General features: G+C 40.9%; 1 protein-coding gene across 1 annotated transcript; it reads right to left on the bottom strand.

The window, feature by feature from the left end:
* Positions 1-1639: 1639 nt before the first annotated feature.
* On the bottom strand, positions 1640-17843 carry LOC119424120 (leucine-rich repeat-containing protein 18-like). The gene is made up of 2 exons (XM_037691588.1): positions 17586-17843; positions 1640-2065 (listed from the first exon to the last, which is right to left on the bottom strand). The coding sequence occupies exons 1-2, from the start codon at positions 17841-17843 to the stop codon at positions 1640-1642; spliced, it is 684 nt and encodes a 227-aa protein (XP_037547516.1).
* Positions 17844-23826: the final 5983 nt, after the last annotated feature.

Below are 23826 nucleotides of genomic sequence, written 5' to 3'. Positions count from 1 at the left end.
TTTTTTTTTTTTTTTTTTTTGTGAATGTCCAGAGGACCAGATTTATCTTTTTTAGATTTTTCTACCTGGATTATTGAGCATGCATCAGGATATTTTTCAGGACATCCTTGTAAAAGAGATTGATGATCTCAATGGATTTCTTCCTGGTAAAATAAAGTAATAAAAAAATATATTTAAAAAATAAAAAAGTTGTTCTTCTGTGGTTTGAGAGTTTACCACTCTGCACATGTCAGTACTTCTATTCAGAATAAAAGCCCGCTGCATGTAAACGCTCGTCGTGAATGGATTGTGCCCATGTAAACGATGCATTTGGATTATTTAATCTGAAAACATTTCAATCCGGTCAAAGAATTTTGCACATGCAAACATAGTGTCTCTGTCTCCAGACCATACAACATAGCTGGTCTCACCACTGTCTTGTAAACTTTTCCTTTGACCTTTGCTGGCACCTTTTTGTACAAATCACTCCTGAAACTTTTCTCCATCCACTGCCTGAACTGCCTGAAGTCCAGTTCAGTCCTGCCTGGACTCTCTTCTTCACCTCTTTACCACACTCTACATTTTCCTGGACAGTGGCCCCCCAAGTCCTTGAAGTCCTGCACCTTGTAGCCTCACTGTTCCACCTCCTCCCTCTCCCTCACATACATGTACTGTGTCTTACTATGGCTGACTTTCATTCCTCTTCTTTCAAGTGCATACCACCACCTCTCAAATCTATTCCACCTGTTCCTTGTTCTTACCAGTTTACAACATCATCTGTAAATATCTTAGTCCACAGGGATTCTTGTCTGACCTCATCCTACTTCTGTTACTACCTTGCTTTGTGGCACAGTCACATGAGATATGGTTGGTTTTGATGTACCCATTTATTTATTTATTTTCTCTACAATGTACAATCTTCTGATAATTTTGTACAGACCAGTCATAAACAATACCAAGAGTCCTGCATGTCACTCTAATATACATTTTGGCAATAATTCATTGCTAAAACCCTCTGATGTGTGAGATTTGTTGAGTTCCAAAACTGTCGTAGTCCCTTGCTACTTCACGGTTCGTTTCTCGTGGACTTGCTCTATCACGGTTTTTCAGAGTAAAACTGGACGTGACACAATTGGCTGCTTGATGGATGAGCCGCACGATCGCATGGATTTTTTATTTGAAATAAATTATTTTGAATTATTTAGTACCTGCTGCAGATTTGTGCAGCCTACAGCTCCGGAGCCCCCTTTTCCAGCTGATCAGCTAATCTCCGCTCTACCCCAGAGATGTGGGGTGACAGAGAGCACTGGCAGACGTCAGAGAGCAGAAATCATGACATTCTGTGCTCATTTAAAGCGTTTAATTCAATTCAGAGTTTAGAATCATTGTTCAGACTGTCACGGAAGTCAGGGATGTCTGGGTTTTTGTTTCTGGACCTTTTGCCTATGTGACACAACTACAGATAAGTGGTGAGAGAAATGGGAGATCTCATATAACAAGCTGCTAAAACTGTCATTTCTAAGTATAAAATTATTTTAGTGTAAAACTCTTGAAAGGTTGTAGATGAAAATGCATTGCTTCAAAAAATGCTAGGCCTTTAATTTATTGCATGAGTTTATTTTTGACAGTAAACATGACCCCAGCAGCGCTAGGGTTAGGGTTAGATTTCAAGCTCCTCTACAGTTTGAATCTTCTTCATCTCAGTTTGGTACTTGAGCAAACATTCCTCACACAGGTCGTTTTCTCTGACCAGATGAAAAGTGTCTGTGGTCCTGACTGTTGTCTGTCTGTGTATTTGCTGGGTCATGACAGGGTTCCCATCCAGGTTGACCCTCTCCAGTTTGAGGAGTCTGCCAAGGCAGCTGGGAACACTTGTGAATCCGTTGTCAGAAAGACCAAGGAACCGAAGCTCCTTCAGGGCACCAATGGAGGCGGGCAGTGTTTTGAGCAGGTTGAGTCCCAGGTTCAGGCTGTGGAGGTTCTTCAGCAGGCCCAGCTCATCAGGGAGGCTTTCCAGACGGTTATTACACAGGTTTAAAACCTCCAGGGCCTGGAGACCCCCAATAGTGTGAGGAAGCTCCTCCAACTAATGGAGAACAAAAAACACATTATTTCAGAGACAGACTGGTTTTTGTTTAATTTGTGCAATTGCTGTTTCTCCACAAACAATTTTCCACATCATTAAGCTTGAATTTGAGTAGACATGTGACCCATTACCACTTGCTGCTAAAGCATCTCTCTGTTAGCGCAATATCTCATCCAGAGGACAGATGTTGATGAGACTTCGACAGTAATAATTAGATGAACATTTTCAATTGAGAAAAATTGAGACAATCCAAATCAAGATTGCATCACAACAAACATGACTATAATTAAGTCAGTTTAACAGATGTGCTAAAATATAGTCTTTGTAACTGAGTATTATATGAAAATCATTCTCTGAAAAGACAAAAGTCAAAGTTTCTTTGTCATTCGCACCAGATGTGGTACATGTGGTGGAACAAAATTGTGTACACAGGGTCCCTGTTACATCCAACAAAAGTATAAATTGTAAAGAGAAGCGGTAATAAGATCTAAGATATGAACTAAGAAATACGCTAAACTGAGACGACGCTAAGAAAACAAAAACATATTCAGAGTTACGCATTGTGCTAGATATTTGCTCAAAACTCAGGCATGATTCAATTCAATTCAGTTTATTTATATAGCACCAAATCACAACAAAGTTCTCAGGGCACTTTACAGGAACATTCACATACATAAAAGCCAATTAGTAAAGTTCTCTATCTAAGGAGGCCAGCAGACAAGTTGAATCTTGGTTTTGTTGCAGTCTCCCATCCTGAGCAAGCACAGTGGCAACAGTGGAAAGGAAAAACTCCCTTTTAACAGGAAGAAACCTCCAGCAGAACCAGGCTCAGAACAAGCGGCCATCTGCTTTGACCAGCTGGTTTAAGAGGACAGGAAGGAGAGACAGACAAACACAGAATGGTAGGTCCAGGTGTACCTGAAAGACAAAAACGCATGTTAAGGATAGAAAAAATAATTACAAATACAAAACAAGTTGAGCAGCGTAAGTAAAGACAGTAGCAGAGTGAAAAAGTGTGGTCAATTTGTCCTCCAGCAGTCAGCCTATAGCAGCATAACTAAGGGACAGCTCAGGAAACCCAAGCCGACCCTAACTAGAGAGCTGGTGCAAAGAGAATAACCTTCACATCAATGTGAAGAAGACAAAGGAGATGATTGTGGACTTCAGAAGGAACAAAAACATCTACACCCCCCTGAACATAAGAGGATCTGTGGTGGAAGTGGTCTCCAGCTACAAGTACTTGGGTGTACACATGAACAACAACCTCAGCTGGAGCAACAACACCACCAGCCTGATCAAGAAAGCTCATCAGAGACTCTACTTCCTCAGACGGCTGAGGCGAGCTGGTCTGGGAGCTCAGACCTCACCTCCTTCTACAGGTGTGCAGTAGAGAGCATCCTGTGCTCCAGCATCAATGTGTGGCATGGAGGCTGCCCAGCTGCAGAAAGAAAAGCTTTGCAGAGAGTGGTGAAGGCTGCACAGAAATCTGTCGGAATCAGCCTCCCCACCATCACAGACATCTACACCTCCAGATGCAGGAAGAGGGCCACCTGCATCATGAAGGACCCCACTCACCCAGCACACACACTTTTTGCCCCACTCCCCTCAGGAAGGAGGTTAAGGAGCATTAAGTGTAGAACCACTAGACTGAGGAACAGCTTCTACCCTGAGGCTGTTAGACTCATGAATCTCTAACTAGAATAATCACTGTGAAAAACCATATCATGTTGCTGCTGATCTGTTTCATGTTGCTGCTGATCTGTTTCAATGTTGATGTGTTCATGCGTGCACATCTGCTCACAGACTCATGTTCATGTTTGTGCTGATGTTCAATGTTTTATGTTATGAGTGCTTAGTGTATATTTAGTTGTTTTTCTTAGTTCATATCTTAGATGTTATTACTGTTTTTCTTATACATTTTATTGTTGGATGTAACTGGGACCCTGTGTACATAATTTCGCTCCACCACATGTACCACATGAGGTGCGAATGACAATAAAGAAACTCTGACTCTGACTATAGGAGTTAGTGGGAGAGATCATATCTCTCCAGTTTTAGCTTCTCTCCATTGGCTCCCTCTCAAATCCAGAATAGAATTCAAAATCTTACTTCTAACCTACAAAGCTCTCAACAACCTGGCTCCATCTTATATTACAGATCTTATTGTTCCATATTTTCCTAACGGAGATGTTTACTCTCAGGCTGAAGGTTTACTTGTGGTTCCTAGAATTTACAAAAACAGAATGGGAGGCAAATCCTTCAGTTATCAGGCTCCTCTCTTGTGGAACCAACTTCCAATCTCTGTCCGTGAGGCTGACACATTATCCAGTTTTAAAACTAGGCTTAAGACTTTCCTTTTTGCTAACTCCTATAGTTAAGACTATGGCAGCAGCATTTTGGATCAACTGAAGATGTTTTAAAGAAGTATTTGGACACCCAGATGGTAAACAATTGCAATAGTCAAGTCTAGACGTGACAAATGCATGGACCAGTTTTTCTGCATCATTTTTGGACAAGATGTTTCTAATTTTAGTGATATTTTGCAGGTAGAGGAAAACGGTTTTGGTAACATTTTTAATGTTGGGGTTAAAAGACATATCCTGATAAAACATAATAGCAAGGTTTTCAACTTTACAGCTGGAGGCCAGATTAATGCCATCCAGGGAAAATGAAAGACTGAAAAAATCATTCCTATGATGCTCTGGTCCAAAAACCAAAACCTCAGTCGTGTCTGAGTTTAAATACAAAAAATTAAGGGTCATCCAGGTTTTTATGTCTTTAAGACACAGGTGTCGCAACCATTATATGTGAAGGGGACAAGTCCCCCCGCATAAAAAAAAAACTTTCATTTGGATCCCCCCACTTTTACTATGAAACATTAGTTCAGGCGGCGCAGTTTCTATTTCTTCGTGACCAAATCTATTCCACTTGATCAAAAGGAGAATACTCAAACCACTAAACTCCACTCCAGGTTTTCCTGGTTACCTCCAACTCTCTGAGTCTCCTGCCTCAACAGAAAACGTGCACAGGTGGAGATGGAGACACTTCTGTGTTGCTCGCTCACCAGTTTAGCGAGCTCAGTGCGAGCAGTTGTTGACCAGGGGGTGTTGATCATACATGTATACATATTAGGAGGATGCTTGAGAGAAGTGCAGTGCTACGTCTGTAGCATCTTAGCAGTAACTGTGATGCTGTCAGATGCTGCAGGTGTAAGAGACGCTGTGTGTTCAGGTGCATTAAAGTTGAAATGTCTTTAAAACCCCACACCTTATTGTCCTCAAGCTTCGTGAGAAACATCATTTAGATGAGTAGTGTTGAACACAAGTAAAAAAGTCTAGTGGTGATGTTTTTTATTTCTCTATAAACACAAATAGTGCCGACCTGATGCTCTGTATTAAAGTGTATTAAAGTTCAAATGTTTTTAAAACCCACAGCTGAATTTACACAAACTTTGTGAGAAACATGCTTTAAATGTGGTACATCTAGGACATCTAGGTGAAATGATGCTTTTTTGTACACTCCTGGCTTAAGAGGAGAGGATGCCGGGCGGGAGTTATGGTGAGGCTACAAGCTAATGCTATACCATACCATACCATTTATTTATAGAGCACTTAAAACAGCGACAAGGCCAACCAAAGTGCTGTACAGACAGAACAACAGACAACACACAAAGCAATATACAAAATGAAGAAAATCAGAATATAGACATAAAAACAATGCAGATAATAAATACAAACCGGATTCCAAAAAAGTTGGGACACTAAACAAATTGTAACTAAAAACTGAATGTAATGATGTGGAGATCGCAAATGTCAATATTTTATTTGTAATATAACATAGATGACAGATCAAATGTTTAATCTGAGTAAATGTAACATTTTAAAGGAAAAATATGTTGATTCAAAATTTCACAGTGTCAAAAAATCCCAAAACAGTCGGGACAAGTAGCCATAAGTGGCTGGAAAAAGGAAATTGCGCATATGACGAACAGCTGGAAGACCAATTATCACTAATTAGGTCAATTGACAACATGATTGGGTATAAAAAGAGCTTCTCAGAGTGTCAGTGTCTCTCAGAAGCCAAGATGGTAAGAGGATCACCAATTCCACCATTGTTACGCAGAAAGATAGTACAGCAATACCAGAATGGTGTTACCCAGCGTAAAATAGCAAAGACTTTTAAGTTATCATCATCAACCGTGCATAACATCATCAAAAGATTCAGAGAATCTGGAACAATCGCTGTGCGTAAGGGTCAAGGCCGTAAAACTCTACTGGATGCTCGTGATCTCCGGGCCCTTAAACGTCACTGCATCTCACCTGCATCACTGATGGTATGGGGTTGCATGAGCGCTTGTGGCATGGGGAGCTTGCATGTCTGGAAAGGCACCATTAATGCAGAGAACTATGTTCAGGTTCTAGAACAACATATGCTCCCATCTAGACGTCATCTCTTTCAGGGAAGACCCTGCATTTTTCAACACAATGCCAGACCACATTCTGCAGCAATCGCAACATCATGGCTACGTAGGAGAAGGATCTGGGTACTGAAATGGCCAGCCTGCAGTCCAGATCTTTCACCTATAGAGAACATTTGGCGCATCATAAAGAGGAAGGTGCGACAACGAAGGCCCAAGACGATTGAACAGTTAGAGGCCTGTATTAGACATGAATGGGAGAGCATTCCTATTTCTAAACGTGAGAAACTGGTCTCCTCTGTCCCCAGACATCTGTTGAGTGTTGTAAGAAAAAGAGGGGATGCCACACAGTGGGAAAAATGGACTTGTCCCAACTTTTTTGGGATTTGTTGATGCCATGAAATTTGGAAACAACATAATTTTCCCTTAAAATGATACATTCTCTCAGTTTAAACTTTTGATCTGTGATTTGTGTTCTATTCTGAATAAAATATTAGATGTTGGCACCTCCACATCATTGCATTCAGTTTTTGTTCACAATTTGTTTAGTGTCCCAACTTTTTTGGAATCCGGTTTGTATGTATACAGTATGTGAATGTTTCTGTACAGTGTTCTGTACACAACTTCTGTTGTGATTTGGTGCTATATAATTAAATTGAATTGAGTTGTACAGTGCATGATAATACTTGTCTAGTATTATATAAAATTGAAAGAACACACTATATTGTTTTATCAGCATTAGGAGGAGAAAACACATTTGCACAACACAGCCATATTAGTTCCACATCACTTACTTTCTGACAGAAGAAAAAGTGCAGAAAATTTTAAAAAATGGAGTTTGTGCATGATTTCAAGCAGCATATCAGCTGTTAGAGAGTGAATACCTCATTCAGATCTAGAATCAAGAACACTGTCCTCTTTGATTGGGGGAAGAATCAGTTTTGTTGTGTTTCCTTGACTGATGAAGCCTTCCGGATCGAAGGCGAAACGTTTCAACACAAAAACAAAAGAAACTGTCCAGATGACCTGACTGAGAAATGTTGGATTTTATACCTGGATTATTGAGCATGGACTTTGTTGTTTTCAACCAGTTTGACAAGACTGTCAACAAGGAAGAGGGCCGGCAATGGAGGAGGGGCGTACCACAGAGACCATCTTATCACAAGCAGAACTGGTTTGTTCCACTTTGGAGTAAGCTGTTGGAGGAATAATCAGTTTTGTTGTGTGTTTCCTTGACTGATGAAGCCTTCCGGATCAAAGGCGAAACGTTTCAACACACAAAAAAAGAAACTGTCCAGATGACCTGACTGAAAAATGTTGGATTTTTTACCTGGATTATTGAGCATGGACTTTGTTATTTTCTCCAGTATTTTAGAAACAAATGGGAGTCTGGAGACAGGCCGGAAGTTGGATACAACTGAGGGGTCAAGGTTTGTTTTTTTCAGGAGAGGCTGGACAGCAGCATGTTTAAAGGTTTTTGGCACTACGCCAGTGGATAAACTAGTGTTTACTATAGCAAGAATGGACAGACCTAGAGTAGGAAATGCTAAAGCCAGAAAACTTCCGATGCTGTCTCTCTTTCTGTCGAACGTCCGCTCGTTGGACAACAAGATGGATTTACTTCGTCTGAGAGCGGGCGCCTCAGAAGAGATGATGATGTGTGCAGTGCTTTGCCTCACAGAAACGTGGATTACAAGTGAAACGCCGGATACAGTCTTCCAGCTGGATGACAGACTCTTTTTTTCGAGCGGACCGCTGCAGCGAGCTAACGGGGAAATCACGAGGAGGCGGAATGTGCATTTACGTGAGTAAAAGTTAGTGCACGAACTGTACTGTGGTAAACTCATGCTCGAAGGCTTTGGAGCAAATAACAGTGAAATGTCAGCCACATTATCTACCCCGCGAGTTCACAGTGACTTTCATCACAGTTGTTTACATTCCTCCGGATGCTAATGCTAATGACGCCTTGCAAGAACTTCATGATATAATCAGTTTGCTACAGAACAAACACCCTGAGGCTCTCTACGTGGTAGCCGGAGACTTTAATCACGTGAATCTAAAGGACTATCTCCCAAGCTTTAGTCAGCATGTGGGCATACCAACACGTGGAGACCACACGCTGGACCGTGTTTACACAAACATAAAAGATGCATACTGTACAAAGTTGAACTCTGCCCCCACCTAGGACTGTCAGACCACATCTCAATCTTCCTAGCTCCTGCTTACATGCCCCCACTGAGACGTTCCAGACAAGTACAAAAGAAAGTTAAATGTTGGATCCAGCACAGTGGCCCCATACTGAGAAATTGTTTTGATCGAACAGAACAGACTGGCAGGTTTTCAGAAAAGTTGCTGAAAATGGAGGATCGCTTGATCTGGACCAATACACATCCTCAGTTCTGGGTTACATTAGTACATGTAAGCCCTTTTAACATAAAATCAGATTCACCACGCTTACATTCCAGATATCTGAAACTGATTTATGACTAGACATATTAGTTATTTAAGATATCTTTAATTATATTTTGACTAGTCAAAATATTTATTTGAGATATCTCTAATTACATTCTGCCATACATGTACTGACACCGTCTCCACTATCAGATATGTTAAAAGCTACCCAAACAGAAAACCTTGGCTAAATGCAGAGGTGCGCACCCTGCTGGAAGCCAGGAACACTGCCTTCAGGTCTGGAAGCTCAGAGGAGCTGAGTAGGACAAGGAAAGAGCTGGTTACTGGTACTAAGAAGGTCAAGGCCACATATGCACAGAGGATTGAGGGTCAGTTCATCTCATAAGACCCTCAGAGCATGTGGAAGGGCATTAAGTGCATAATAGATTATAAAAGAAGGAGCAAAGAATGCCCCAAAGACCCATCTCGGCCTGAAACCATCAACAAGTTCTATGCATGCTTTGAAGACCTGAACAGACCACCCAGCACCAGACTCACCTCACAACTGGATGAAGAGCATCTCAGCGTGACCTCAGCTGAAGTAAGGAGTACTCTAAGGCAACCGGCCCAGACAACATCCCCAGAAAAGTGTTGAAATAATGTGTCGATCAGCTCTCCGAGGTGCTGGTAGACATCTTTAACACTTCACTTACCCTGGAGACAGTTCCCACCTGCATGAAGACTGCCACCATCATCCCAGTCCCAAAAAGCTCTACAGTGACTGGTCTGAATTACTATTGGCCAGTGACCCTCACCCCGATAGTCGCTAAATGCTTCGAAAAACTGGTCATGACTCACATCAAAACAACCATCAACATCAATGAGGACCCTCATCAGTAAGCATACCGGGAGAACCGATCAACAGAGGATGCCATCTCCTCTGTGGTCCACACTGCACTCAACCACCTGGAACAGAAAAACTCTTACGTCCGTATGCTCTTTGTGGACTTCACGTCTGCCTTCAACACCATGATCCCCCAAACCCTGATGGACAAACTATTCACACCAGGACTAAGCCCCTCCTTTTGCAACTAGGTACTAGACTTCTTAACAAACAGACCACAGTTAGTGAGGATCGTGAGTAATCGTGATCGTTAGTGAGGATCGATTGTGCAGCTACCCATCCAGGCTGTCATATTGTAAAGTTTGCAGATGATACAGCGGTGGTGGGATGCATCACAAACAATGATGAGTCCAGCTACAGGCAAGAGGTAGAACACCTGGAGAGCTGGTGCAAAGAGAATAACCTTCACATCAATGTGAAGAAGACAAAGGAGATGATTGTGGACTTCAGAAGGAACAAAAACATCTACACCCCCCTGAACTTAAGGATCTGTGGTGGAAGTGGTCTCCAGCTACAAGTACTTGAGTGTACACCTGAATGACTGGAAGATGGTGCCGCTGTGTCTGGCACGCCGTCCACCCCTGTTGTCTTTGCTACTTGTGTTTTTGCTTTTCTCAGCATTTTTACCTTCAGTATGGTCTCTGTCAAAGCTACTAGCGTACAATCGCCAGGCACTTTTAAATATTAGAGACTTTATGCAGAACTTATCAACTAACTTTGGCAAATGTTCTCAGCTTCTACCATCTTGCCTCAGTGCCTACCTGTTTATGGCGTTCTCTCGCTACGACGACGACGACGACGTGGAAGGAGAAGCGGACTTCATGTCAAACTCCGGATACGGGATTTTAACTTCCATGGCATTCACAACCGGCTAACAAGGGATTGCTATCGTTGGCTCCGGCCGGTTGTCCCGGATGCCAGCTGCCCAAGCCCCCGCTGCCAGTTCGTTGGGACCCGCACAAGGAGCTGCGTTCAGGGGAACCTCCAGCCGCTTGACCGTAGCTGTCAGCAAACTGTTAGTAACTCTGTTCATTTTAGTAACTCCGTTCGTTTGGCACTGATTAACATTAGATCACTAACTAACAAAACATTTATCATGAATGACTTTTTCTCCTCTCACACACTGGATTTTCTTTTGTTGACGGAGACGTGGATGAAACCAGATGAGAACAGTGCCTTCTCGGAGCTCCTCCCACCTGGCTGCTCCTTCCTCAGCTCCCCCCGTCTCACGGGTCGTGGTGGGGGCATTGCCTCAGTTTTTAGAGACAATTTCAAATGTAGACTTCTACCAGCTAGAACATATTCTTCTTTTGAGTTACAGCTGTTCGTGGTTGAACTGACACAGCCTGTATTATTTGGAAATGTCTACCGCCCACCTAAATATAATAAGGACTTTATTCAACAATTTTCTGAATTTTTAGCTGACTCCATCCCCAGATTTGATAATCTGTTGATCTGTGGAGATTTTAATATTCATGTTTGCTGCCCGTCTGATCAGTTAGCCTCTGAATTTATCAATCTTTTAACATCTTTTAACTTAACACAGTCTGTACTTGGGTCTACTCATCTTCTTGGACATACCTTGGACCTTATTATATCTCACGGGCAGTCCATCTCACTCTGTGAAACATCTGAAACAGCCATCTCAGATCATTTCCCCATAATGTTGGAGTTTTCAGCCCCCCTACCAGTCAGTAGGCCTGCCGTTGCAGGTCATTGGCGTCATATTTTTACTCCTGAGACAGCTGGACTGTTTACCGCTGCTTTTATGGACTTTCAGACTTTTGTTTCCAATGAAATTTGTCCAGATGGCTTCCTTCTCTCTTTCCAAACCACTTGATCTGAAATTTTAGACTCCATCGCTCCTCTTCGGTTTAAATCCACCAAACCGAGAGCTGAACCATGGTTAAACGATGCCTCTCGCGCTCTCAGGAAAAAATGTAGGAAAGCAGAATGACAATGGAAGAAAGACAAACTTCTTTCATCTCTTAAATTGTTGAGAGAATGCCTTATAAACTAGAATGCCTTATAAACTACCAGAGATCTGTAAAAGAGGCAAAATGTCTATATTTATCTGGTTTAATGTAAAATAACTGCCATTGTCCTAGAGTGCTATTTAACACAATTAATTATGTTATTAACCCAGCTGTGCGTATTTCACCAGATGCCACAGCCACTAACTGTGAAAACTTTCTAAAATTCTTCCAAGATAAAGTGGCCTCAGTCAGACAGGTCACTAGTTCTGTTGCTCCTGATTCCTCTGTTGCCTCTGTAGCTCCAGTCGTGTTTGAACACTTTCAACCAGTGTCTTTTGCCACTCTCACTGATGTTGTTCAACACATGAAGCTCACTAATTGCCCACTGGACATTCTTCCCTCCAAGTTTTTGAAAGAGGTTTTTAATTCTGTGGGTTTCTGTATTTTAACATTTTTAAACTCCTGCCTTCGTCTAGGAATTGTCCCTGCTACATTTAAACATGCTGTGGTTAGGCCCCTTCTTAAAAAACCTCACCTAGACCAATCACTTTTATCAAATTTTAGACCTATTTCTCATTTGCCTTTTTTAGCTAAAGTCTTAGAAAAAGTCGTTTTTATGCAGTTACAACCTGTTTTAGAAAACCATGGTATTTATGAAACATTTCAGTCTAGATTTAGAACCCGTCATTCTACTGAATCAGCTCTGTTAAAAGTCCATAATGACATTTCCATGTCCATGGATGTCAAGTGTCCCGTTGTTCTGGTGCTGCTGGACCTTACAGCTGTGTTTGACACAGTGGACCACGCTATCCTGTTGTCTCGTCTTCAACATTATGTTGGAATTTCTGGTTCAGCTCTCAAGTGGTTCACTGCCTATTTGACCAACAGAACTTTCTCTGTCACGCTGGATAATCTGTCTTACTCCACTGCCCCTCTCTCTTGTGGTGTGCCACAGGGTTCTATCCTTGGTCCTGTCCTCATCTCATTGTACATGCTGCCCCTTGGATCAGTGATAGCCAAACATAATTTTTCTTTTCACTGCTATGCTGATGATGTACAAATTTATTTACCAATGAAACCTAAAAACAGTAACCTTCTCACACCTTTTGCTGATTGTATTGCCGACATTAAACAGTGGCTCCATCGTAATTTTTTGTTTTTAAATGAAGGAAAGACAGAATGCATCTTCTTTGGTGATTATGCGCCCTGTAACTTTGGTGCTCTGACATCCAAGTTCAGATCCACAGTTAAAAACTTGGGGGTGACATTTGATAAGGACTTAAAGTTTGATAAACAAATATCCTCCGGAGTAAAGGCCTGTTTTTATCAGTTACGTCTTTTATCCAAAGTTAAGCCTTTTTTAAATCGTTCTGACTTGGAAAAGGCCATCCATGCTTTTATAACTTCAAGGCTCGACTACTGCAATTCCCTATATATCTCCCAATCCTCCATTAGACGCCTGCAATTGGTCCAAAACGCTGCAGCTCGACTTTTAACCAACACCTCCAGACATGAGCACATTACCCCTGTTTTATTTTCTCTCCACTGGCTTCCAGTCGATTTTCGAATTAAATTTAAAATTTTATTATTCACTTTTAAAGCTCTCAATGGTCTTGCCCCACTATATTTTTGACTAATCTTGTAGCTGTCCGTGAATATAGGAGAACACTGAGATCATCTAATACATTTCTACTCTCTGTCCCAAAATCCAACTACAAACGATGGGGTGACCGGGCCTTTTCGGTTGTCGCACCCAGACTCTGGAACCACCTACCTCAGGACTTGCGCTCCATCACTGACATGGAGCATTTTAAATCTAATCTTAAAACCTTTTTATTCAGGCAGGCTTTTAATACCTAGTAGGTCTTTGACAATCTTGACATGTTTTAATTGTTTTTGTTTTTAACTGACCGATATTTTATTCTTGTTTGTTTTTAACTTCTGTATTGTGCAGCACTTTGTGCACCTTTTGGCTGCTGGAAAGGGCTCTATAAATAAAGTTTGACTGATTGATTGAACCTCATCTGGAGCAACAACACCACCAGCCTGATCAAGAAAGCTCATCAGAGACTCTGCTTCCTCAGACGGCTGAGATGAGCTGGTCTGGGAAGCTCAGTCCTCACCTCCTACAGGTGTGCAGTGGAGAGCATCCTGTGCTCCAGCATCAATGTGTGGCATGGAGGCTGCACAGCTGCAGAAAGAAAAGCTTTGCAGAGAGTGGTGAAGGCTGCACAGAAGTCTGTTGGAGTCAGTCTCCCCACCATCACAGACATCTACACCTCCAGAAGTAGGAAGAGAGCCACCTGCATCATGAAGGACCCCACTCACCCAGCACACACACTTTTTGCCCCGCTCCTCTCAGGAAGAAGGTTAAGGAGCATTAAGTGTAGAACCACTAGACTGAGGAACAGCTTCTACCCTGAGGCTGTTAGACTCATGAATCTCTAACCAGAATAATCACAATAATTAGTGTATATTTAGTTGATGTTTTTCTTAATTCATATCTTAGATGTTATCATTGTTTTTCTTTTACATTTTATTGTTGGATGTAACTGGGACCCTGTGTACATAATTTTGCTCCACCACATGTACCACATGAAGTGCAAATGACAATAAAGAATCTCTGACTCTGACTAGTATAGACTTTTTTTACGCGTGCACACACATGCACGCGCGCGCACACACACACATCTACACACATCATTGTGTCCCCACATTACGGCTTCTGACGCCCTTGCTTTAAAACATGCTTGTCGTCCAAATAACTGATTGGATTCACTGGGTTTCATGGACAAATAAGTATCATCAGCATAACAATGAAAAGTTATCCCATGCTGTTTAATAGCATTACCTAAAGAAAGCAAATATAAAGTAAAAAAATGTTGGTCCAAGCACAGAACCCTGATGAACTTCATGGCTAACTTTGGTGTATGAAGAAGATTCATTATTTATATTTACAAACTGGAATCTATCAAATACTGTATGTATGATTTACACCATTTTAGAGCCATTCCTGTAATCCCACTATCATATTCAAGTCTCTGTAATAGAATATTGTGATCAACTTTATCAAATACAGCACTGAGGTCCAACAGGACCAGTATGGTAAATGGACTGTACTTATATAGCGCCTTTATATCTTATCCAGATACTCAAAGCGCTTTACACTACAATCTGTCCCATTTACCAGTTCATACATCACTCTACTAGATCTCTACAAAGCTAATTGAACAAAACATTCTAAAGAGACTAATCAGAGCTTTATCACATTCATACACCGATGGGACACACATCGGAGGCAACGAGGGGTTCAGTGTCTTGCCCAGGGACACTTTGGCATGTGACTGCTGGTGGATTTGAACCCCCAACTCTTGCATTGGACGACGACTGCTCTATCCACTCAGCCACAGCTGCCCAGTATAGACACATGGTCAGAGGCCATGAGAATATCATTAATGACTTTCACTAGTGCTGTTTCTGTGCTATGATGAGCTTTAAAACCCTGACTGAAACTTATTAGTGTTTAGCTTATATCTTAGATCTTTTAACGTTTGGTGTTCATTCAGCGTATATCTTAGTGTATGTCTTAGTTTCTATCTTGGATTCTTATTTAGCGTTTCTTTTGACACTTTATATTTTTACTATTGTTGAGTGTAACTGGGACCCTGTGTACATAATTTTGCTCCACCTCGTGCACCACATGTGGTGAAATGACAATAAACCTACTTGAACTTGAACTTGAGATATCACTTGTCACAATAGGTCTTTGTTGACTCACAGGCTCACAGTGGAGCCACTCTGGTGACTTATACAGTAGATGTAAATTCCTGATAGGTGTGAATATGAGGTTTGGTATTCTCCAGGAAATTAACTGGTTTAGAGTAGCATGGTATGAAGTTGTCTTCTCATTAAAAACCTGGAGACAGATGTCCAGCTTAGGGTGATTTATTTGTTGTGTTTCTTCTGGTATTTACACACAGCAGTGAACCAGAAAAAGTGCAAACAGAAGCCAGGGCCAGGACTGCGTACACGCCATAATAGTTCCATGCATTCTTGTAGTGGTGGGATGTAGCCAAGTACAAAAACTTGGTTACTGTACTTAAGTACATTTTTCATGTATATGTAATTTACTTAAGTAGAGTTAAATGTGGATACCTTCTACTTTTACTCCACTACATTTTACATTAAGTATCTGTACTTTCTACTGCACTACATTTCTATAATGCGTTGAGTTACAAGTTACAGTCACGTTGCGTTTTTTTTTTATTTGTTTGTTAGTTTGAAAGTAACCAGTGGTGAGAGAGGAGTTGGTCGTTAGACCTGCCTTCAAGAAGAGCTGGGCCAATGATATATATTCTAGTACGTCATTGAGCTGGGTGCACTTGCAGCACCACTAACACACCCAAAATGGATTAAACCGCTGAGTCAGACAGAAGATACGTGTCACCCATGGCCTTAATGAAAGATGATTGAAAGACTATTGAAAGACTATTGAAAGATTATTGAAAGACTATTGAAAGATTATTGAAAGATTATTGAAAGACTTCATTACAGCAGGACAGATTCTCTCTCCCAAACTAGCCAGACTGGACTCAAAAAACTTTGAAAATCAACTTCTTCTGAACTTGAACAAGAAATTCTTGCTGCAATATTAAAATGTGTCAGTTCATGGGATGTTAGGAGACAAGAGATGTCTCCAAATGTCTCGACACTCTGGTCCAAGTTTTGAAGATGGTGCCAGAAAGTTAAAATATTGATCACTATTGACCCATTACAAGGTTGACTAGACAGTATTTTAACTAAAGTTGATGACAAAGTGTCTTTTCTTTTGTCAGGTGAGTTTAATGCTCCTTTTTTCAGGCAGACAACTTTTACTTAAATGTGTTTACTGCAGTTAAAATGACACATTTATTTTGCTTTGCTTTAAATAAAAACTTTCAAAGGTATAATCATTCCTCTTTCTTATTTTGCTTAATGACATTTAACTCTGCATGTCATCCCTGAAATTTTGACACACAGAATCACAAGTCCAAGTTGAACTGTGTCACAGAGTAAACACAATAAAAACATGCATTATCTGCAGCATTGTTCATTAAAATGACTCAACACTATCAATGTAGTACAGAAAATATACATGTGGTAGCCAAAAAAGTCCATGCTCAATAATCCAGGTATACAATCCAACAATTTTCCGTCAGGTCATCTGGACAGTTTCTTTTTTTTGCTAAAACGTTTCACCTTCTGGTAGGTACACTTAATGATACTGTAGACCAAATGTGTCAAACTCAAGGCCCGGGGGCCAAATGTGGCCCTCATTGTCATCTTATCTGGCCCCCAAGATGTTATTTTAAATGTAAAATACTTTTTTCACTTTAATTTTTTCAGTAATCTTTGATTATGGTGTCAAAAGTGCAACAGAGAACATCAAATGAGACCAATCAAACTCTTACTGAGGAATCTGCAACTAAGAAAAGATGTTGGGTAACTAACTTGAGTTAATGTAGATTCTGAAACCAGCCCTTAGTTTGAAAAAGGTTTTAATTTTGGCCCCCATTTGTAAGTGAGTTTGATACCCCTGCTATAGACCATTGCATTAGGTAATACATTCAGCAAGTATTTTTACTTAATACTTTAATTATTTTTAAAAGCAAGTACTTATTTACTTGTACTTAAGTAAAAATGTTGTTTGTTTATTTTAAATGAATTAATAAATGAATAAATAAAAACAATGACTGAAGTTTGAATCTAACCAGGCTTTTTTAACTGCCTTTGGGGGGGGGGGGGGGGGGGGGCAGTAGCCAGAGTTTTTTGTAAAGTGCCTACCATACTCACATAGTTGCTGTGCAGATCCAACACAGTGATTTTGATGAAATCTTCAATGAAATCCGGAATCATTCTGATCAGGTTCCGGCTCAAGTCCACTTCATCCAAGTCAGAAAGTTTCTGAATGCTCTTTGGAACTGTAAGTATGCCTTTCAAGCTGAGATCCAGCCTACTTTTCCCATCCAATGTTATCTTCACACAGTTCTGGACCAACTTCAGAGGGAGGGGTTTCTTTTTTTTGTTGGTGTTTTTCTTACCATAGACCATTTTGCTGCAGAAGACAAGTATAATAAGGACAGAGACACAAAGCACAAGTCAGTAACATAAGTAAAAAACAAACAAAAAAAAAAGGTCAATACCACAAGAAAAGGAAAAAAAAAAAATCTGCATCACAAGGGGAAAAAAGTTATGTATCACCAAAAAAGTAAACAAACAAATCAGTAACAAAAGGAATGAAAAAAAAAAAAACCCATCAGTTACACAAGGAATAAAGAATACAAAAGTCAGTAAGGCAAGGAGAAAAAACAAAAGTAAGTCAATAATAAAGGACTGGAGAAAAAAACTGGTCAGTAACACAGAATGAATAAAATAGGTCAGTAACACAAGGAACAAAATAAGGAAGTCAGTAACACACGAAACGAAAAAATAAAACAAACGTCACTGAAACAAAGAATGACAAACAAAAAAACAAAGGCCAGTAAGGCAAGGAATGAAAAACATCTAACCTAAGGTCAGTAAAACTAGGAATTACAAAAAGGTCAGTAACACAAGTAACAAAAAATGTTACACAAAGAACAATATAAACAAGAACCCTTAACACAATGAGCAAAAATAAAACAATGGTTGCTAACACAAATAACAGAAAACAACAAAGGTCAGTACTACAAGGAAATCAAAAATAACAAGGAGAGTAACACAAAGAAAGGAAAAAAAACACTAAGGTCAATAACATGAAGAACAAAAAAGTCATGATAACACAAGAAATCAAAGAAAAAATTAAAGGTCAAGGAACAAAAAAAGTAAAACAAATGTCAGTAAAACAAAGAATGAAAAAACCAAAAGTCATTAAGATAGAAAGATAAGGCATAAAAAAATGTCAGTAACAAAAGTAACAAAAAAGTTACACAATGAATGAAATAAACAAGGGTCAGTAACACAAGGAGCAAACATAATAATAATAAAATAAATAATAATGCTGACACAAGGAATGGAAAATAATCTAAGGTAAGTAAGTCAAATAAAAAAATAACTAAAGTCATTTCCACAATTAATGGAAAAAAAAACAAAGTTCAGCAACATGCAAAAAAAAAAAAAATAAATAAATAAACCCTACCAAGTTCATTAACATAAGGAATGAAAAAAGTAAAACAAAGGTCAGTAAAATAAACAAAAAATATACATAAATAAAAAACTCCAAACCCAAAGGTCTGTAAGACAAAGAACGAAAAAATTAAGGTCAGTAACACAAGGAATTAAAAAAGTTCAGTACAAGTAACAAAAAATTAACACAATGAACGAAATAAAAAAGTGTCTGTAACTTGAGTAAAAATTTAACAATGATTGCTAACACAAGAAACAGGAAAAAAAAATAAGGTCAGTAACACACACAAAAAAGAAAAAAAAATCAGTAACAGAACAAAAAAGTGCATAACACAAATACTGAAACTAAAACAAAGGTCAGCAACAAAAGAAAAGAAAAAAAACAAAGAGTGGTAAGACAAAAAACAAACAAACAAACAAATAAAAAAACAAGACCAGTAACACAAGGAAAAAAATAGTTTTTTTTAAAGTACGCAACTCAAAGAACTGAGAAAACAGGTCAGTGACAACAGGAACAGAAAAGAACAAAATTTGTAACACAGGAAATAAAAAAAACAAAAATCAGTAACACAAGGAAAATACAAAGGTCAATAACAAAAGGAACAGGGACAAAACAAAGTTAAGTAACAGAAGAAAAACAAATAAACACAAAGGTCAGTAATACAAGGAACACAAAAATAACTGGTTACACAAGGAACTGATAAAACAAAGGTTATGTCACAAATCTGGTTGTCTTGTCTTTTTTTTTTCACTCACCCTCGAGCAAGACAGTTGTTTTTATTAGTGTATTGTTCATATATGTTTATATATTTTTCTCTTTAATTTACTCATTGATTGTTGTGTTGTTAAGCACTTTGATAACAGGTTCTGTTTTAAATGTGCTCTGTAAATAAAGTTGACTTGACTTTTTCTTCTCTCTCCTGCCTTCCTCCTGCTCTTTTGCTAGGTCCTCTGTATCGAAGCTTCTATTTATACTTCTTCTAAATCGTAAATTACTGTTATGTATTTGGTCAGCTGGACTTTCAACCAAGGGCGTCAGAAGCATCCGTAAAGTGTGGGGGACACAATGATGTGCCTAGGTGGGTGGGTGTGCGCGCGCGCGTGTGTGTGCACGTATGTGCGTGTGTAAAAAGTGTACACTAACATACAAAAAAGCAACATTTCACCTAGATTACCTTTAATTCCACACATTTAAAGCATGTTTCTCACCAAGTTTGTGTAAATTCAGCTGTGGGTTTTAAAGACATTTCAACTAACACACAGCATCAGGTCGGCACTATTTGTGTTTATAGAGAAATAAAAATCATCACCACTAGACTTTTTTACTTGTGTTCAACATTAATCATCTAAATGATGTTTCTCACAAAGCTTGAGGACAATAAGGTGTGGGGTTTTAAAGACATTTCAACTTTAATGCACCTTAATACACAGCGTCTCTTAAACCTGCAGCGTCTTACAGCGTCACAGTTACTGCTAAGCTAACATGCTACAGATGTAGTGCTCCTCTTCTCTCAAGCATCCTCCTAACCATCTATATATGTTTATGATCACCCCCCCCCCCCCCAGTCAACCACTACCCGAACTAAGCTCGCTAAGCTGGTGAGCGAGTAACACAGAGGTGTCTCCATCTCCTCCACCTGTGCACGTTTTCTGCCGAGGCAGGAGGAGACGTAGAGGAGAAACAATGAGGCAGCAATGCTGTTTAGAGTTGGAGGTAACCAAGAAAACCTGGAGTGGAGTTTTAGTGGCTTAAGTATGGAATGAATTTGTTCACGAAGAAAGAGAAACTGCACCAAACTAATGTTTCATAGTAAAGGTGGTGGTGGTGTGTGTGTGGGGTTTTTTTTTTTCCAAATGTAAGTTTTTTTAATGTGGGGGGGAGGACATGTCCCCTTCACATATAATGGTATAATGGACGCCTATGCTTTCAATGCAATTGATAAAAAATTTTCAACCAAGAAACAGGGTGCTGAAGAACCCTCATGCCCCGCTGAGACGCATGCAGCTGGGTACGTCATTGATCCGTGGGGAGAGAGGAAAATGCTGGCCTTTCTGTGTTGTCTCAGGAGGATGTTTAAAATTTACACATCATTGGATTTATGATAGAAGGGTTTCTGCTTTTTGGCACTGTTGGATACCTATGTTATCGGCTATTAAGAAAGACGGCGGCAGCAGTTTCGGCCATGGCAAAGCTGCTTACCTTATGTGAAGAATTAATTTGTGCTTTGAGCTCTCAGACTCAGCTGATTTATGAGCTCAACCGTAAAATGGAAGCGATTTATGAGAATAGTAGGCCACTTTCAGCTTATGGAACTCGACAGCATGTTGGAGTCGATCTTGGAGAAGTCTAATAAGCACAGACCAGCGGAAAGCCCACAAATCTGTCCATTTTGGATCATCGAAAGTACCAGCAGAACTCAAGTCAAAAAACAAAAAACACAGTCTGCCTGCACAAGAAACAACTGTGGCTTATCTGAATCTGGCCTCCTCATTCAGCCTTGAATAAGACAACTTATCAAATTGCTCCTGGGGATGTGTAAACTGAGAAGGCTCTGCTCTATCCACCCACACATACACCCGCCCGAGAACTTCTGTGAATGTTTATCAAAGCTGTACCGGCTGACACACTATCATCTTATCAAGGATAAAGGATGGAGGGCACAAAGATAAACCTAACACAAAAATACTAGGAACTTCCCTAGGCACATTCATAATGAGGACAAGAGTTTGGGTGGATGGCCATAGACCATCCAGACCAAGGGCAGAGTTTAGAGGAATGGCCTGGAAACCATCCAAGGCAAGTGAGAGGCATCTTCCCAGACTTTCTCTGAATCAAGCAAGTGAGAGATGTCCTCCTGGACCCTCTCCAAGATGGTGTAAACAATGGCACTGCTATGAGTAATGACACCACAGAGGAGGGTGCAACAGCCACAGACGGTGGACCAGATGGCTGTTGCAACAGATGATGATTAACCCACAGAAGATGTAGTGGCAAGCAATGGACCAGGAATGCAGGTCACAGCAGACGACAAGGAACCAGGGACCAGGGATGGAGAATGCAGCAGATGACAAGGAACCAGAGGTGAATGATACAGATGAAGGAATCACAGAGTGGGCTACAGCGGGGGAGTCAGACAAGGGGGCTGCTGCAGACAAATCAGATGAGGGGGCTGCAGTAAGTGTTGAGACCACAGAGGGTGCAGCAGGCATACAGACCACAGAGGCTGCAGCGGGCATAGAGACCAGCGGGCATAGAGACCACAGAGGCTACAGTGGGTGTAGAGACAACAGGGGCTGCAGTGGGCCTAGAGACCACAGAGGGTGCAGCAGGCATTGCAACCACTCCACAGAGGGTGCAGTTGACATTGAAACTATTGAGACCGCAGCAGGTGATAAGACCAGCAAGACCACAGCAGGCAATGACACTAGTGAGACTGCAACAGACAAACCAGGGGTAAATTGAAAGGTATCCTCCAGGACCTCCTCTAAGGCAGAGTGAGATGTGTCTTCCAGGATCCCCTTAGAGGCAGAGGAAGGAGGTGGGTCTTCACCCATGGAGGCACAGGAAGAGCAGGCCCCTGACAACTCTGGAGAGCGGGGTGCTGATGATTCAGGGGATTCAGCCCTGTCGGGCTGCATGGGAACCCTGGGAGGGTCAGCCTCAGCTTTACACCTCTTGACATAAGAAAGGATCTCCTGGTATGTGGGTATGAGGAGCATCTCAGGCTGGAACATCAAAGTCTTCATGATTTGATTAAAAATAAATCTCCTTGTTTCAGTCCCTGCCGATACACAAAGGGCTGTTATTAGACCATGAATGTATGGACAATTCACCTTGTCTTCCAGTGGTGGCAGATCAGGAGCCAGATCCTTGATCATAGAAGCTGGAAACATAGAGGACATGGATGTTGTCATGGTGAGCACTGGGGGTGAGTGAAGTGCTCAAGCACATCGAGGAGCCTGAGGAGGGCATGACACCGGGGAATGGCAAGGCACCAGAAAAAAAAACTGGGTGCTGTAGCACAGCAGAACTTCCAAGAGGAGACAGGTGCTGGAGGGGACTTGGTCCAGCCAGAGTCAAAGCATTTTGAATCAGAATCAGAATCAGTTTATTATTGCCATGTCAATGAACGAGGTTCACAAACTAGGAATTTGCTTCGAATTAAGGTGTGAATAGTAATAAAGTAAAATAAAATAAAAATGAAAACATTACATAAGACATAAGACCTGTGTACACCCATAAATAAAGTAAAAATGAAAACATTACATAAGACATAAGACCTGTGTACACCCATAAATAAAGTAAAAATGAAAACATATCATAAAACATGTGTACACCCAAACAATAGAAAACAATAAAAAAGCTTAGAAAACAGTACAGATGAAGTTTTCAATTATAATACAGATGTAATGTGACCAAAGCAGAAATTATGAGGTAACATTATAAGTGTTCAGGAGTCCAACAGCAGAGGGGAAGAAACTGTTCTTATGGCAGGAGGTTCTGGTCCAAATGGACCGAAGTCTCCTGCCTGAGGGGAGTGGTTCGAACAGTCCGTGTGCAGGGTGAGCAGGTTCAGCTGTGATCCGACCTGCTCGCCTCACAGTCCTGGAGACGTGCAGGTCGTGGAGGGATGGAAGGCTGCAGCCGATCACCTTCTCAGCTGAGCGCACAACGCGCTGCAGTCTCAGTCTGTCCCTGGCAGTGGCCCCGGCGTACCACACCGTGATGGAGGAGCTGAGGATGGACTCGATGATGGCCGAGTAGAACTGCACCATCAGCTTGGCCGGCAGCTTGGCCTTCTTAAGCTGTTGCAGGAAGTACAGTCTCTGCTGGGCCTTCTTGATGAGGGAGCTGATGGTCGGCTCCCACTTGAGGTCCTGGGTGATGGTAGTGCCGAGGAACCGATAAGAGTTCGCAGTGGTGATGGGG

Source organism: Nematolebias whitei, chromosome 17 (assembly GCF_014905685.2).
Source record: "Nematolebias whitei isolate Nwh7 chromosome 17, NemWhi1, whole genome shotgun sequence".
Taxonomy (NCBI): Eukaryota; Metazoa; Chordata; class Actinopteri; order Cyprinodontiformes; family Rivulidae; genus Nematolebias; species Nematolebias whitei.
Note: the sequence above shows the minus strand (reverse complement) of the source record. Positions and strands in the feature narration are given on the sequence as shown.

Excerpts from the sequence above, each read along its gene's own strand:
- LOC119424120 (XM_037691588.1), bottom strand. The coding sequence starts at position 17,843 with ATGGTCTATGGTAAGAAAAACACCAACAAAAAAAAGAAACCCCTCCCT. Across the intron at positions 2,066-17,585 it reads TGGATCTGCACAGCAACTAT|TTGGAGGAGCTTCCTCACAC; the intron begins GTGAGTATGGTA and ends GTTCTCCATTAG.